The 15,292-nt window shown below is 38.9% G+C and overlaps 2 protein-coding genes across 2 annotated transcripts in view; both read left to right on the top strand.

Annotated features, from left to right (window-relative positions):
• The window catches only part of TMOD3 (tropomodulin 3 (ubiquitous)), a 17,814-nt gene extending 5,505 nt beyond the window's left edge, over window positions 1-12,309 (top strand). The window contains exons 3-9 of the mRNA XM_009330963.1: window positions 4,528-4,650; window positions 5,253-5,342; window positions 5,879-6,009; window positions 7,196-7,303; window positions 8,495-8,638; window positions 8,991-9,135; window positions 11,599-12,309. Coding sequence (XP_009329238.1) covers window positions 4,528-4,650; window positions 5,253-5,342; window positions 5,879-6,009; window positions 7,196-7,303; window positions 8,495-8,638; window positions 8,991-9,135; window positions 11,599-11,630 — 773 coding nt within the window. The 3' untranslated portion in view covers window positions 11,631-12,309. The remainder of the gene's footprint in view (window positions 1-4,527; window positions 4,651-5,252; window positions 5,343-5,878; window positions 6,010-7,195; window positions 7,304-8,494; window positions 8,639-8,990; window positions 9,136-11,598) is intronic.
• A 2,465-nt stretch (window positions 12,310-14,774) lies between these two features.
• Window positions 14,775-15,292, top strand: part of LEO1 (Leo1, Paf1/RNA polymerase II complex component, homolog (S. cerevisiae)) — a 13,083-nt gene continuing 12,565 nt past the window's right edge. Inside the window, exon 1 of the mRNA XM_009330994.1 lies at window positions 14,775-15,234. Within this exon, the coding sequence (XP_009329269.1) occupies window positions 14,775-15,234 (460 nt within the window). The remainder of the gene's footprint in view (window positions 15,235-15,292) is intronic.

Below are 15,292 nucleotides of genomic sequence, written 5' to 3' on the forward strand. Positions count from 1 at the left end.
TTACATTTCATGTAACTTCTGCTTTAATGTTGTCTGGTTTTTTGGTTGGGTTTTTTTCGGGGGGTGGTGGTGGTTTGGGTTTGTTTTTTTTTTTTTTCCCCTGCTCTATCACCCAGAAAATATTGTTAGGCTGAAACTGTAGTCACCTGGCAGGGTGCTGCCCTGCTCAGTTGTTGCTCTAGATCACCATTTGCTTCTGTTGCAGCAGGATTTGGGATGCTGTGTTCTCTGTTTGCCTTTCAGTCACTGGTCTTTAAAGGAAGTGTGTTACGTGTTGTAAAATGAAGCTAATATCCTGTAGGAGCTTTGGAGAAAAAACTTGTTGAGTTGACATTCTCCATACAAGACCACTAGAACAAAATAGCATGTGATGCTCTAGCCTTAATGTAAAACAGTTTTCTAACTCACTGGTATGTGCTCTGTAATCAGATAATGAATAACAGTACTGTTTCTACAGTAAGACATTGAGGAAGTCACTTGTAAGTTGAATTTAAAAAAAATAGTATTAAATTGTGCTTACAAGTGAATTGATGAACCTGAGTCTGTCACATGGTAAGAATAGGTGATGAATTATGGATTATATCAATTTCTGGATTGATGAAGCTTTAAGGAGCATAAGATGTAAGGAATATATCAGATGTTGCTTGCTCTTCTTCATGAAGTCACTGATGAGATGAGCTTGTATTCGGTTGTCCTCAGGTGACATTAGATTCCTTTTCTGCAAACAGAGTACTGCAAAGTGGATTTTAGACTTTCCTCTGATCTGCAAGTTGTGGCCGCTTGCTGCCTGCTAGCATGGGGATAGGGCTGCGGGGTACAGGAGAATAGTGCCAGCAATTTCAGCAAACAGTAGCTGAAAGCAGCTGACGTGCACTACCACCCACACCTCAGGTTTGATGGACAGCGCAAAAGAAACCACGTTTGTGGTGATTCAGGATTAAAAGAAAACCTTCATAAATCGAAGGCTTAGGTAGTAAATGTTTAAGATTATGTTGACATAATTGATACAGTACGTTTCTACCCCCGTTTTATTTTACCAGCGTCTCCTACTGGGGAGAGAATAACTTTCAACATAAATTGTAATTTTCAGAAGAGATACGAGAATGTTTGACGAGGTTTTCATTAACCCATGGAACACTGTGAACAGCATACACATGATCTGCATGCAGTGCATGGCCAGACTGAACAGACCTGATTTCTGCAAGATTTTCACTCCCGCCTTAGATACTGTGAGCCCGTGTGTGAAATGTCTAGGGCGCTTCCACAGACGTCATCCAGTGTTTTGCCTTTTGAGCAACGCGATTGTGTGGATCTTGGAATTGAAAGTTCATTCTGTAGCAAAGAAAGCCTGTGAATTAATCCTGGGATGTGCATCATGTAACATGTTAGCTAAAGGCATAGAAGACCTGAATATATAATTATTACAGAAATGATACGAACCTCTCTGAAGTCTGCCTCTTCATGTTGTATTGCTTAATCTTTGCAGTATCCTTGTTGGCTGAAATGAAGGATGTCATGTTCCTTCATGTGATCAAATCCCTGCTATTTGGAAACGTTCTGCTTGAGGGCCAAGAAAGCTATTCATCTCATGGGCTGCACAGATGTGTAGTCTTTTTTTTTTTAAAGCTTACATTTGGGTGTAAGGGAGGAAGGGAATTGCCAAACTGTCTTGGCAGCAGGCCTTGAGTGTCCGATCATTGTCCCCAGAGACACAGGGGTCTTACCCTTTTTGAAGTAAGCTCGTTACTAGAAGTGGGGAGTGGGGAAGGACCTGCTTTCGTATGTGCGTTGTGAACCTCTGAACTCTGGGCTAGGATGAGATGAAGCCAATGAATGAGAGATTATATACACAAGGGTGTGACCTGTTTTATAACAAAAACTGCTCCTGGCCCTGTTCATGTGACTGGAGTTGGCTGCAATGAACATTTCTGGAGGGGAGTGGTTTTTAACATTTTTGCTTTAATAAAAACTGAATATATATATATATATTTTTTAGGTTATCTTAAGAGTCAGGCATGTATGGATAAACTTAGTCTTACTCTTAGGAAGCAAATGTTTAGAACCAGAAGTTCCTAACCTATGAACTTAAGCATTATTTAAAGTAACATCAGGAAAAGCAGTTCTTTTTTGTGGGTACCATGTGATGAACCAGACAGGAGGCTGATCTAGGTCGGAATACATTTTTTACGAAGTTGCTTTTAATTGAGATTGCTGCCTGCTGCACTGATGCTGCAAGTAAGATGACATGAATGACGGCTCGGGTGCTCAAATCGCACTTTCCTTCTCTTCTCCTTCCTTGTACTCTGAAATCCTGACTTTTTCTTACTAGTCTGTATTACTGAGGGAAAACAACCCAAACATAGGTAATGAAAGGCTTTAGATCATGTGTATGCTGTTCAGTGTTCCATGGGTTAATGAAAACCTCATCAAACGTTCTCGTATCTCTTCTGAAAATTACAATTTATGTTGAAAGTTATTCTCTCCCCAGTAGGAGACGCTGGTAAAATAAAACGGGGGTAGAAACGTACTGTATCAATTATGTCAACATAATCTTAAACATTTACTACCTAAGCCTTCGATTTATGAAGGTTTTCTTTTAATCCTGAATCACCACAAACGTGGTTTCTTTTGCGCTGTCCATCAAACCTGAGGTGTGGGTGGTAGTGCACGTCAGCTGCTTTCAGCTACTGTTTGTACTCAGTACAGTTATGTAAGGAGATTTATTTTCTGCTTCTAAATATGGGTAATGACCATTTATACAACTTTCTAAAGAGATAGCAACCCAGGAACAAAAATACTGTGTTGCTAGCAACAGATCTTGGTCATCAAACTGTTGTCAGAGAAAAACCTGGTACGCTTCTCTGTAATCTGTGCTAGTGGTAATGCATTAAGTTCCTGTAAAAAGAAAATTAACCACAACCTGCTGTAATCTAGGATGGGAATTTGGAGAGAGAGAAAAGGTGGATGGATTTTGTTATGCCCGTGTCTGCTGTGGGACGCAGGAGCTGACTTCAGGCATTGCTTCCCACAAGTGGTGAACCCAAAATCCCGCTTTGTTGGAACGTCCCAGAAATAAAACTGAAACACCCCTATAAAGCTTCTTGTCACTGGGAGGTATTTAAAAATGCTAAACTTAGTCTTAGTCCAAACACGTAACAAGATACACTTGTATGCAGTATGAGGAAAAAAAATCTTAGGCTTCTGGCTTCTGCCCAGCTGGTCTGATTCTGGTGCGTGGTGGGTTGTCATCGTGTAATTGGGATGAGCGGGTACGATTTGTGTAAACGCTTTTTAGCTATGCCTATGGCAGAGGGTGGGTTCCTGAATTAGCACTGAGTCTTCATAGGAAGATTATTGACACCGCTTCCTACCCCGGGAAATAGCTGAAGGAAGTTGGAACCCCTTTCCCCCAGCTCTGTCCGCTGGTAGCTCAGGCAACTTGGAAAGTTTGAAAAACTTTGAGTAACTGTTAAGATTAGATTCGCAGTTTTCTAATAGAAGTAATTCACAATCAAATGCATCAGTTTTGTTCTCTCATACAGTACCGGAGCTTTTATTTACCACGTTAATTTGTTCTGAACCGAAGCACCCCATACCTCTCCTGGGTTCTTACCCAGCGGTAGACTTCTTTGTTCTGAAAGGCAAATTCTAAATCATTAAAATCTGAACTGTTTTCAGAATAACTGTTAGAATAGCTTTCTCATATTCTGATTTCTTACCCTAACTTTTCAGCTGAAGATATGTGCAGGAATTATGCTAACCACACAGACCTCTCTTCATCATGCACGTCTCCTAAAATAACTTTTCCCACTACCCATCTGTAATGACTAAAAAGTTGGTGCAGAATGTGATATTACTACTGCTCCTTTTCCCATTGAATCTTCTGTGACCTTTCTAAGTGTCATTTCAGAAAATAGTGTCATTGGCAGAGATATCTATTATCAGATAACAGCACGGTTTTGTGCTGTTCGCAAACCGTGGTTTTCTCAAGCAGCTCAGGCATCCCCTTTCTTACTTCAAAATTGAGTTAACATCTGAAATCAGAAATACCGTGTATACTGTAAAACTGCAGTGAATACTCAGATCCGTGATTTCAGATGATTCTTGATATTCTATTTCTCTGACACGTTCAGGTTACAGTTCTGCCTGGGTCCCTTTCTCCCTTGAGAGGATATTGGTCATCGTTCTCTAGCGATACTAAATTTTCATACAGGCGCTTTTTCTAGGCTGTTTAAAATGTGTAATGGAGGCTTATATTTTACTTTCTAATACTTAGGCGAAACAAATAAGATTGGAGTCATGGTACAGACTCCTGAAAATTTGGAATAAGTAATGTTATATTCCTGCTTATGCTCTTTCCTCATCTCTGACTTTCAAGAACAAACAGAAGAAACCTCATTCCTTTATGTTGTCCTTGGTGCTCTTCTCAGGATTTACTAAATGTAATACGTATTCCTTAAGTACAGGAAAGTTTAAAGATAAGTAGCTGTGCAATACAAAGTAACATCAGACTTTTCTTTACTCCAGGGAAAATATTTATCCCCAAGCAAAAGCCTGTACAATCTTATACAGAAGAAAAATTCTCTCTGGATCCAGAACTGGAGGAAGCCTTGACCAGTGCCACAGACACAGAATTAGGTGACCTTGCAGGTTAGTTTTTTTGAAGTATGAATGGGCTGGTGCGTATTTAGACAAGAAAGATCTACAATTAACGTGGTAGTGTATTTGTTATCTGAAATGTGACTATGTGAAGTTGTAGTTGTGATGGAAACTAGAACGTGTTATGTGCCAGTTTGGTTGTAGCGCATCATCTTTGTTGATTTGTGATAATTTATAGGAAGGTAGATTATTTTGGCCTGCATAAGATGTCTGAGTTTCAAACTCAAAACCTTTAATTTCATTCCTCAGACTGGCTGATTTTTGTTGTGTGCACTATTGCTTTTTCTTGCATATAAGTATGCGTTGCTATGTGCCTGTATTCTTAAAGCTTCAGTCAGGAATTTTGTGACTGAACTGCACTTTTAACTTTGATGCTTGAACCTGGTGAGGTCAAATCTTTCTAAGGTGTGAAAGCCAACTAAAAAGTCTATAATTTTTTTTCTACTTTAAATTGTTAAGAGATAGAATGGGTGATTGTGCTGATAACTGGGTGTTTTACAAACACCAGTTGTTATTATTTAAAGGACCTCTGCCTCTGAGCTGAATGATTCAGGAACAGTAAAACTGGTTTTTTGCTTTTTCTCCTTTTACAGCTATACTGGGAATGTCCAACTTGATAACAAACAATCAGTTCTGTGATGTAGTAGGAAGCAGTAACGGGATTGACAAAGACAGCTTCTCAAGTAAGTGTGTGCGCAAGTGCTAGATAAACGAGTTCTTTGTACTGCACGTAATTCCTATAGCATTAACTATTTTCTGTTGCCCTAGCATTCTTTATAGACTATTCAGTCTTGAATTGGAAATACGCATGTCTATAACATTGCTGATTGAGTTCTGGCAAGAGTGGAATTAGAATCTATCTAGGTACACACTAAAATCTATTCTGCAGTTAATTGACTTTTGGGGGGATAAAAGTAGGCATAAACATGCATTTGTGTGTGTTGGGTTTTAGGTTTCATGTTTGTGTTTGTCATTCAACTCCTGTGTGCCTTCTGAAAAAAGCTGGTGTGGAAGAAAAGCAGAAAGGCTGTGAGGACCTTTGGAAAAGAATAGAACTTTATGAAAATATGGTCAGGAGAGGATGGTATGCTTTTTGGGTGGGGGAGAGATGTAGAGACTGATGAAGTGATCTTCAAATACAGTAAATATTTAGTAAGTGTATCACGTATTCACTGTGAATGTATGTGACCTGTTTGATTACAATTAAATGCCTTTTCAGATATAGTAAAAGGTGAAAAAATGTTGCCTGTTTTTGATGAACCGCCAAATCCCACAAATGTGGAGGAGACACTGCAAAGGATTAAAGATAATGATTCCCGTCTTGTTGAAGTTAATCTAAATAACATTAAGGTAATTACCTGAAGTCTGCAGTAAATATGCTGCTTTTTCTCAGTAGAAGACACTTTAAGCTGTAAAACTCTACAAGAGAGCATGGTAGGCTTATTTTAAGTACAGCAGCCTTTCTGCTAAATGTTGCAGTGTGTGTAATCTCAGAAACCTGGAGCTAAACTGATAAGCCATCTTGGTTTCTTGTGCCAAATGTGTATTTTAAAAGTCTTAGATCTTCTTACTGCCAGCCCAGATTTGTGTTGCTGCCAAGTTGGCGACGGTTCCAGCAGGTCACCATGGTGGAGTTAGCTACTGCTTTGAATCCTTTGTCCTTGATGAGGCGACGTGCTCTCAGTCACTGCTATTGCAAACAAAGTGATATTTGTACCTGACATCCTTCTGATTCTTGTACAAAAGAGCTGGCGGCAATTAGGGCAGCTTCTGCTCGTAAGTGTAACAGTTGTGTTTTTAAACATGACTAAAACTTTCGTATACTTGCGTGAAAGAAAACAGAACTATAGCACTGCTGACTCACAGTGCAGGCAGCAGTGGCAGGCTGCTAGCTGCGGCCTTGCTAGCAGCCTGGGCTGTTTGTTGCTCTTACTAAAGGAAGAAACTAACGTACGTGGTTTAAGAATATTGTATAATAGAGAAATGCTAGCCAAAATAAATGCCTAAAAAGGCAACAGAACAAAATTTCTGATATAATAAACTAAGGAATTTGCTACCCTAATTAATTATCTAAAATTATTCCTTTTACACTGTAAAAATTATCAAACTATAAATTGGCAAATTCTGGAATTATTCTCAATAGAACACAGAGAATGAAATGCTGATGGTTGCACCAGTTTAAAGCTCTAAATCTTTTTATATTTGTGAGAGGTTTATTTGATGCTGATAGTTAGCAGAATGTTCAGTTCATGTAAATTTTGTCAAGTCAGCTAAATATTTTTTAACACTTCTGTTGTGGCAATGGCATCAATGTAGTAAAGACGACTTTGCTTTACAGAATTGGTGGCTCTAATAGCCATTGCATCTTACATATAGCTTTGCTACACATGTAGGCCTTTACTTTGACTGCTGGAGACCAGTCTTAGTTAATATTATAGTACATTTTGCTGTAAAGAGAATAAGATAATGGAAGAAGTTGGGGGGACGGGTTAAACTTGTGTATCTCAAGAGAGTGAAATGCTATTTTTAATTCAAGAACATACCGATTCCAACGCTGAAAGAATTTGCAAAAGCCTTAGAAACCAACACGCATGTGAAGAATTTTAGCCTTGCAGCCACCCGGAGCAACGATCCTGTTGCTGTTGTAAGTACTCTTGCTAACGTGCTGAAGTGGGGTGCAAGGGAAGTTAGGATGGAAAGACAATGGTAAGGGATTGAATTGAATCCTGTTTAAATATTTAGGGATGAAAATGATTAAATTTGGTTACACTGTAGAGTATGTTTTCATTAACAAACCTTTGTTGTATCAAAGTTGGTAAATGATTACTAGTTGACACTAGACAAAGATTGGCTTAAAGCATTGGCATATAAAGCATAATATTAGTCACGGTGTCTAGTCTGACACAATTGAAACTTAAGTATTTCTCATCTGGTCCTGTTTTTCTTATGTTGAATCAAAAGCAGTACCTTATTTATTTGCTAATGAAGAGGTAAGAAAACAGCACTAACTGTTTTGCCAGGACAACCCTTTGCATTTGTTTTAATTACAAACTAGAAAGAAAACTAGTTTGAAAGACTCCATTAAATGAACAAATGAACATTTGAAAGCTTTGTTTTGGGTCAATTAAAAAGTTCCTTTTCAGTAGAACTGAAACATTTGTAATAAAAATCTATAAAGGCTTGTTTTCTCGGGTGTGATTTTGTTGGGGTTTTTTTGCATTGTGACTGGATACAAAAAAATTTCAAGGTTATGATTTTTATGACAGTAAACCTCAGCAGTGACCTATTCTTTTTTTCTTATTTTCTCAGAAATAAGATCAGGTATATGCCATTTCCATAAGAGTGCTTTTAGCTACGTGCTGGTACTGTGCTTAGAGCTTTGAATTTTACCTCTTCCTACCACAAGCATTTTGAAAGTCAGATCTCCTGTTTACAAATTAACCGTATCCAATTCTCCTTTCAGTTGACTAACGCCCTTTCTTTGGCCTTTACTTAGCAGCTTGCATTACTCATTGTATGCTGTGAAGGCTTACAAAATGGAATTGGTCCAATATGCTAATTTCAGACAATTTATATTCTGTGTAGCTTTTTAGTTTGTAACAAGAGAAAGACAGGCCTTTTCTTGACTAAATACTATTTAAAAAGGGAATGTAGATAATGCCTGGTTGAGGACTCACTTCAGCCTCAAATAATAAGTGAAAACTTGCAAAGTTACGCCATGCATCTGTGAACTTGTTGCTCCTATTGAACTAGTTAGTGGAAATGTTTATCACTGTGTCCTATGATGTACTGTAGCAAGATTCAAAAGTTTAATGATGCTTTCTTGCATTCAAAGGCTCTTGCAGATATGCTGAGAGTAAACACAAAATTAAAAAGTTTAAACATAGAATCAAACTTCATCACTGGAGTTGGAATTTTGGCACTGGTCGATGCACTGAAAGACAACGAAACATTGACAGAGATCAAAATTGATAACCAGGTAAGTGAGGTGGTGGTAATATGATAATTCAAATCAGTCTATCATAGTTGACTGAATATTTTTAGAAGGCAGCTTGTGATAAACTTTCCAAAATATTTTACTTTTAAATATCTTAACCCCACGAATGATTGTCCTTAAGATTCCCAGAAGCATCCGGTTGAAGTTGATTCCTGGTCGCTTCTGTGCTTGCTTGTCCTTTAAAGTGCACAAACGTGTTTTATGGCCTTCTGCCTTTTAGGTTAATCAAAATGAAGCTACGTGTTATTGACTAATATGATGAAAGTATTCTGATCCCTTTTAGGGTAAATACACATAAGCGCTGTTGTCTTTGTGTACCTTTTTATTTTAACAGAGGCAGCAGCTGGGCACAGTTGCAGAGGTAGAAATTGCCAAGATGCTTGAAGAAAACATCAAGATCCTCAAATTTGGATACCATTTCACACAACAGGGACCTCGAGCCAGGGCAGCTGCAGCTATCACAAAAAATAATGATTTGGGTAAGACCCGTCAGTAGAGAGTGGCTATTAAATGAATGTGTGTGTGGCACAGGTTTTAAAGCTGTCTTTTTTCTGCTTTCCTGTTGACGTAACCAGGATAGCAAAATATGAGTAGATCAGTTTCAGATTTCTCCTGTGCTTTACTCCTACTCTTCTGTTGCTGCTTGATGTTGTCCTATTATTTTGGTGCAGAGTGTTCAGGTGTATGAGTTCAGGATTTTTGGCATAGTCTAGAACAAGAACATTCAAATTCCACGTGAGTTGCGGCAAAGGGAGGGAAAATAATAGTTTTGATTGTTCAGTTTTATTCAGATAAGGTTCATCGTTTCTTTAAAAGCAGCACTTGAAATTAATAGTGCAGGATGCCCTCTTCAATGCCAGTACACCCAGTCTCGTTTGCATTGCCTGAGCAATGAAACTGAACGTACTGCCATGTGCAGAGGCTGGCACCTGGTCATCTCTTCCCTTACGGTTCTGTTCATGTGCAGGTGCCTTCCCTGCCTCGCTTAAAGGCAGCTGGTAGCCGTGGCATCTTTATTTGCTGCAGTAAGTTTTGTTGGAGCTTATCTGTTAGAGTCCAAACTAAATGGACCAGCAGAAAATTGGTTAATAATACAGCATGTGAATGGAAGTCGCTTGTATAATAATGTCAAATACTTGAAGCTCTCAAGTACAGTGACATAATGTGGTCCATCTATTTAAATAGAATTACATTTTAAAACTCCATTTAATGAAACTTTTTGGCTTTAGATGCTTTGTGGTAAGGATTACATCTCATCGGCATGAAAACGGGCCAGGCACTTTGGTGGTAGTAGTAGTAGTTGAGGAATACATTAGAGGGACTGACGTAGGACATTGGAATTTGGTTTAAAGATCTGCTTCCCCTCTGAGTAAAGTTTAAAGTGGAGGAGAACAGCTCTGAAAGCGATGGAGGAGGAGTAACGGAATAGAGCACAGAGAGGGAAGAAAGGCCCTCAGACACTGCGTAACTGTTTCTCAAAATAGATTCTAAACCAGTTATTCTTATCTTTTCATCTAACGCTTCAGGTGTCTCTCTCAAGTTTTCTCTTTTCACTAGTTCTCATTTTAGTGTTTGACTGTTGGAAATCTATGTTTCTATTGATATCTTGCCTTTTTTTCTTTGCTTTCTTAGTCTGGAGTATGCGAGTAAAAGTTTCTGCAAATACCTTTTCATCTCTCCAGCCCTGAAGCTACAGAGACAGGTCACTCTGAATGCCCTGTTGGGTATTGAGCACTGAAAACTGAGATGTTCAAAGTCTCTCATTTGCCTTTGTACGTTTCTTCTAAAAAAACAGTCTGCATCATCTTTCTCCCTTGTTTACACTGTGTTGTACTACTTCCCTTTTTGTCTGAAACTGTGTGCGTGTTGCTTTTAACTGCATGATTGGAGAAGTGTAAGGTTGGAAACTCTTCCATCTGTTCTTGCGATCTGATGAAAGCAGGTATGCATAACTTCTGTCACTGATGAAAACGGTTTGGATTCAAATGGAGATAAGTCCGTGGGTTACTCTCAAAGTGAGCAATACATTGGCTTTGTAAAGAGTAAAATTCTAGTGTGATTCTATTCTGATTGTTTCTTTAGACTGTATCTAAAGCATTTCTTGAGACAGGAAGAGGGAGGGGAAACAAAACAGCTTTCCCTCTGTTTTTTTGATCTGAAGGTAAAGATGATCAACTCAAATTGCAAATATCTTTAAAACTACCTAATTTCCAAGGAGTGGATTGGAGAACAGAATCACTTTCTTCTTATATAGATATGCTTGCTCCACTTTTTTTAAACAAAATGGAGATGTCCTATATAATTTTTAAGACCCTTAGCCTCATTTGTTATGTCTGCACAGAAAAGGAAAACACAATTTGATAGGGGGAAAAGGAGATATCGATTAAAAATCCTACAAATATTGAGCAAAACTCCAGTCATTCAGTCAATCTTGCATATTCTTAAGCCTAAACAGCATGTGAGCTTTTAGTGATTTTATTCACAAATTTTTGTTGCTCTTGCATCTTCTGACAGTTTAATATTTTTGTTAATAAATGGAATGTTTTAGGCTACTGAATGTAACTTTTTTTTTGCAAAGTGTATTAATCAGATATCCTGTGAAACTCTTGTACTGTTTCTTTTGAAGCCATGTAAACGTAATTCTCCACCACTAGAAAACTGCAATGTAAAAAACACTACTGGCTAAATCTGCTTACCAAACATGAAATGATCAGTGTTTCCCACAAGTCTCTCCTCACAAATATTTGAAGCTGTTCCTGAATAACGCAATAAGCACTGCTAAAGCCTAAGCTTAAAATGATGGATAATACTAAGTGTTCATTACCTTAAGTTGTACTATGTGAAACTTTATGTGGCAAAGTAACTGTTGATGTTGTAGAAATATGAAAAGTAGCTACAATGATAAAGTAGTAAAACATTTTTTTTTTCCTCTCTTATTACAGTTCGCAAGAGAAGGGTTGAAGGAGACAACTAGCAGATCTTGTTGTCAGAACTGTGTGGAGATTTCAAGGGTCGTCAAGGCACGCTCATCACCGTGGGCTTTGGCAATCTTGGACTACATTTTACCTGGGTTAGAAGGGAAAAGACTGGAAACCCCATTCCTTTTAAAGCAAAGCTATATTAATAATCTGCTGGTATGCATCACGTTTTTCAGATTGAGACACAGTAACTCCACCGGTCTCTGTACCATAGTTTTTGATTGGTTTTTTTTTTAAGAACTTTTTTTGTATTTCAAGACTTCGGCTGTGCTTTCTACTAAAATGTAATTGCAAATCAATGGTATAATTGTCTGTAGTCAAAGAATGGGACATTCAATATCATTGGGCAGACAATGACCCAACTGAAATGTTTGCTAGAAAATCTGGGGGTGCTTATTTACGTGGAGGGGTGTGTATATTCTTGACAACAATGCGTTAGTGATAAGGGATTCTTCACACAACAATTGGGCTCATTGCGTAGAGCTGTTCAGCCTTGTTCATATGCACTGAAGAGAAATCTTTCACTGCTGTCTTATTTGTAATTCTACTTCTTAATTTTTTATTAGTTCTTGATACTGTGATTAAGTTTAAAGACATCCCTTTAAACCAAACAAAAGTAAATTGGCTAAGGACTTCTAAGAGATTTGAGGGACTAATAAAAAAGTAGGAGCCTTGCAAAATGACAGTTTTTCTATTACACCTAAATCCTTAAAGTCTTTTTCAAAAGGTCCCTTAACTGTATCTTGCTCTGTATCTAAACTGGATATGTTTTTAGACTGATTTCATGTTTTCATCAGCATTATTTAGTTTATATTCTTAGTTTAAAAATCCTTGTCTACATTCATAAGTATCGATTTCTCTAGAAGTAGCGGACATGCATTTGTTAAATTCTGCGTAATTCTGTACAGGAAAAGCAGCCTTAACTGTAAAACCACTGTCCTAAGTTGCTGGCAAATGGAAAAATCCTTTTTTTCAAGCTGTCGTATTAAGCTATTAGTACTTCCTATCAATCTATCATTTTTTAATAAAGCAATGAGGTAACACTTTTAGGAAAGGATTTTTCTATTCTACTTATGTCTTGACGTTGAAACACTACATAAGACATGCGGAGATTAACCAATATGCAGTGTCAAATCTGTATGGCGTAGTGATTATTAAAGTATTTAAAGTTCTATATCTAGGCAAACTAGTAAGGCAACAAGAATCACTGTAACTTCTGTACCTAATCACAGTATGCTTCTTTGAAACAATATGAGAATCTGGAGGCTTGTTGGTGTAGGGCTGTTTGGACTGTACCGTACTAGTTTGCTCAGTGTTGTCATGAGATCATAAACTCACAAAAATGTTCTAAAGGACTGCTCGGCTATATTTATAGCAACAGAGAATTCAACTGACGACTGTTTTCATCAAAGGATCATAGTATGATGAGCATGTTGTGTATAGAAAACATACTGGACTGGGATTTTTGCATCAGGTTGTATATACTATAAAAATCTACCAGAGCAACTCTCTGACACTGTGCCCATGTTGTAATTTGCTGCAAATCTTGTATGGGATCTTTGAAGACAGACTGTATTCCGGAGGTGACTGAATTTTACTGCAACTGTACAGAGAATTTTGAACTATAGTGCCTTCAGTGAGGATGTATATAACTGGTTTATGCTTGTGGAAGAACACTTTTTTTCCTATTTCAAAATCGGCCTTTTATTATAATTACAAATAAATGCGTGCTCTGAAAAGCAAGCCGGGATTAATTCTGTTAAAACCAAAGGCTTATACATAGTATGACTTTGAAACAACTAGAAGTGATCTGACTAGTAACAAAAAGGGCTTCTTTTGGTTTTGGCTTTTGTAAACTTTAAAGAACTTTTTAGATTTTGAAATTTCTTACATGGCATGCATAAAGTGACAAGTTAAGTGTCTTTTTACAGGCAGTGCTGTATAAACATGGCCAAAGCATGTCATATGCTGAGTTGCCTAAAGCTGTACTTTACTTTTTATTTGCTAGGCACCGTAATCATTTTGTGTCAAAAAACAGGCTGCAATGTCTTCCTTCATTTGTTGAAGGGCTGCACGGTCATGGAATCTGTTCATGTATTGTGATTCTATGATGATTTATTTTATCGTTATCTAACAAGATTAGGCAGTTATCTCCTACTTGAAGGAGAAAAAGAAAGGCTGGAATATGGAAATGATAGCCTAAATCCCCTCCTTACTTTATTAAATCAAGTTTAGCTGCTTAATGATTCATATTCCAGTCGAAGGCAGGGGCTTGTAAGCTGCAACTCTCAGGTGTCCTGTCACAGATCATAGTAGTGGACCTTATGCTAATTGGTTTAGCTCCGTAGACAGCAGCTAAGTATTCGACTACTTACTGGCACTTTCAGGACAGATATCCTTGGGCATATGAAAAAAAACTAGTGGGTGTTTTCAGCCAGAAGGGTTTGGCCTTCCACATTGTTGCAAGACATTTGGCATGGTGTACGAACAGTTACGGCACTCGCTTTTGTGCCTACAAAGTGTACCCTTTTTGAAATAAATGAAGGAATTCAGTCTGTAGCCAGGAATCGCAAACAGTCTCAACAAGCAAAGTGAACACTGATGTAATGCGAGATCTTGTGTATGACCTCATTATTTTTGAGTGTAAAAGTGGTATTACCTTGATAACCAGCTACCATAAACACAAGGTCTTTTATTCCAAAAGAGGAGATACTTTGTTCTTCTTGATTATTTTTCAGGCTTAATGCAGAAGTCAAATGACCACGTATGTTGATTCTGTTGGTTCCAAGCTAAGCACGGAAACATAGCGTATATTCCAAAGCAATTATCTATTTACTGTTGTATTTTAAAGAAATAGCCTCGTTCTCTCTACAGCTTGAGTAATACTGTTTGTAAGCTACAAACGAGGAACTGTTCAATTTAGATTTCCATTGAGGAAACATGAATTGAGCGTTTTAGCACATCGGCACTGTATGCTGTCAGATTGTAAACCCGTAAAAGTTTTGGATGATTAAAGTACTGTATTCTTGGGGGTTGGTTTGTTTATTTTTAAATAGTACACTGACTTGCTTAAAGCTGACGTGCATGAGTTTATGTCAAACCGTTGAGTTTTCTTCTCTGGTGGGAAAGTGAGTGACCAGATGGCACCTCTGGAAGTAAAGGGCTGCTGCCGCGGAGCTCGATTTTCACACAGCGGGCAGCAGGAGGGCGTGCGAGAGCCCACAAAAGGAGTGACGGCTTATTGTCGCGATGGTCGCGCCCGTTCGATCCGTGCGAGAAAAGAAGCGGGGGTGGGGCGCGCGGCTGCTTTGTGCAGCGTTGGTTCGGCCACGTTTGCCAACGGGCCGGGTGTAAGGGGGAACGGCCGAGGCCCCCCGCTCCCAGCCGCGGGGGTAAGGGCCTGCCACCTGTCTCAGCCGAGCCCGCGGCGTCTCGCCGACAGAAACACGGGCCCCCCCTTCAACATGGAGGCCAAAGAAGCGGGAGCCGGGTCTAGCAACAGCGCGGGCTGCAAGCGCGGAACCCACGGAGAGCTTGCGCTTAAACCCGGCGCGACCCGCGCTGGACAGCGGGAGTTGACCCGTTTGATTGGGAGTACCTGTGCGGCAGCACCGTGTGCGGCGGGGCGAGGGCGGCCTGGCGGGGGGGCGCACCCGCT

Source organism: Pygoscelis adeliae, unplaced genomic scaffold (genome assembly GCF_000699105.1).
Source record: "Pygoscelis adeliae isolate BGI_AS28 unplaced genomic scaffold, ASM69910v1 Scaffold318, whole genome shotgun sequence".
In the NCBI taxonomy this organism is placed as follows: domain Eukaryota; kingdom Metazoa; phylum Chordata; class Aves; order Sphenisciformes; family Spheniscidae; genus Pygoscelis; species Pygoscelis adeliae.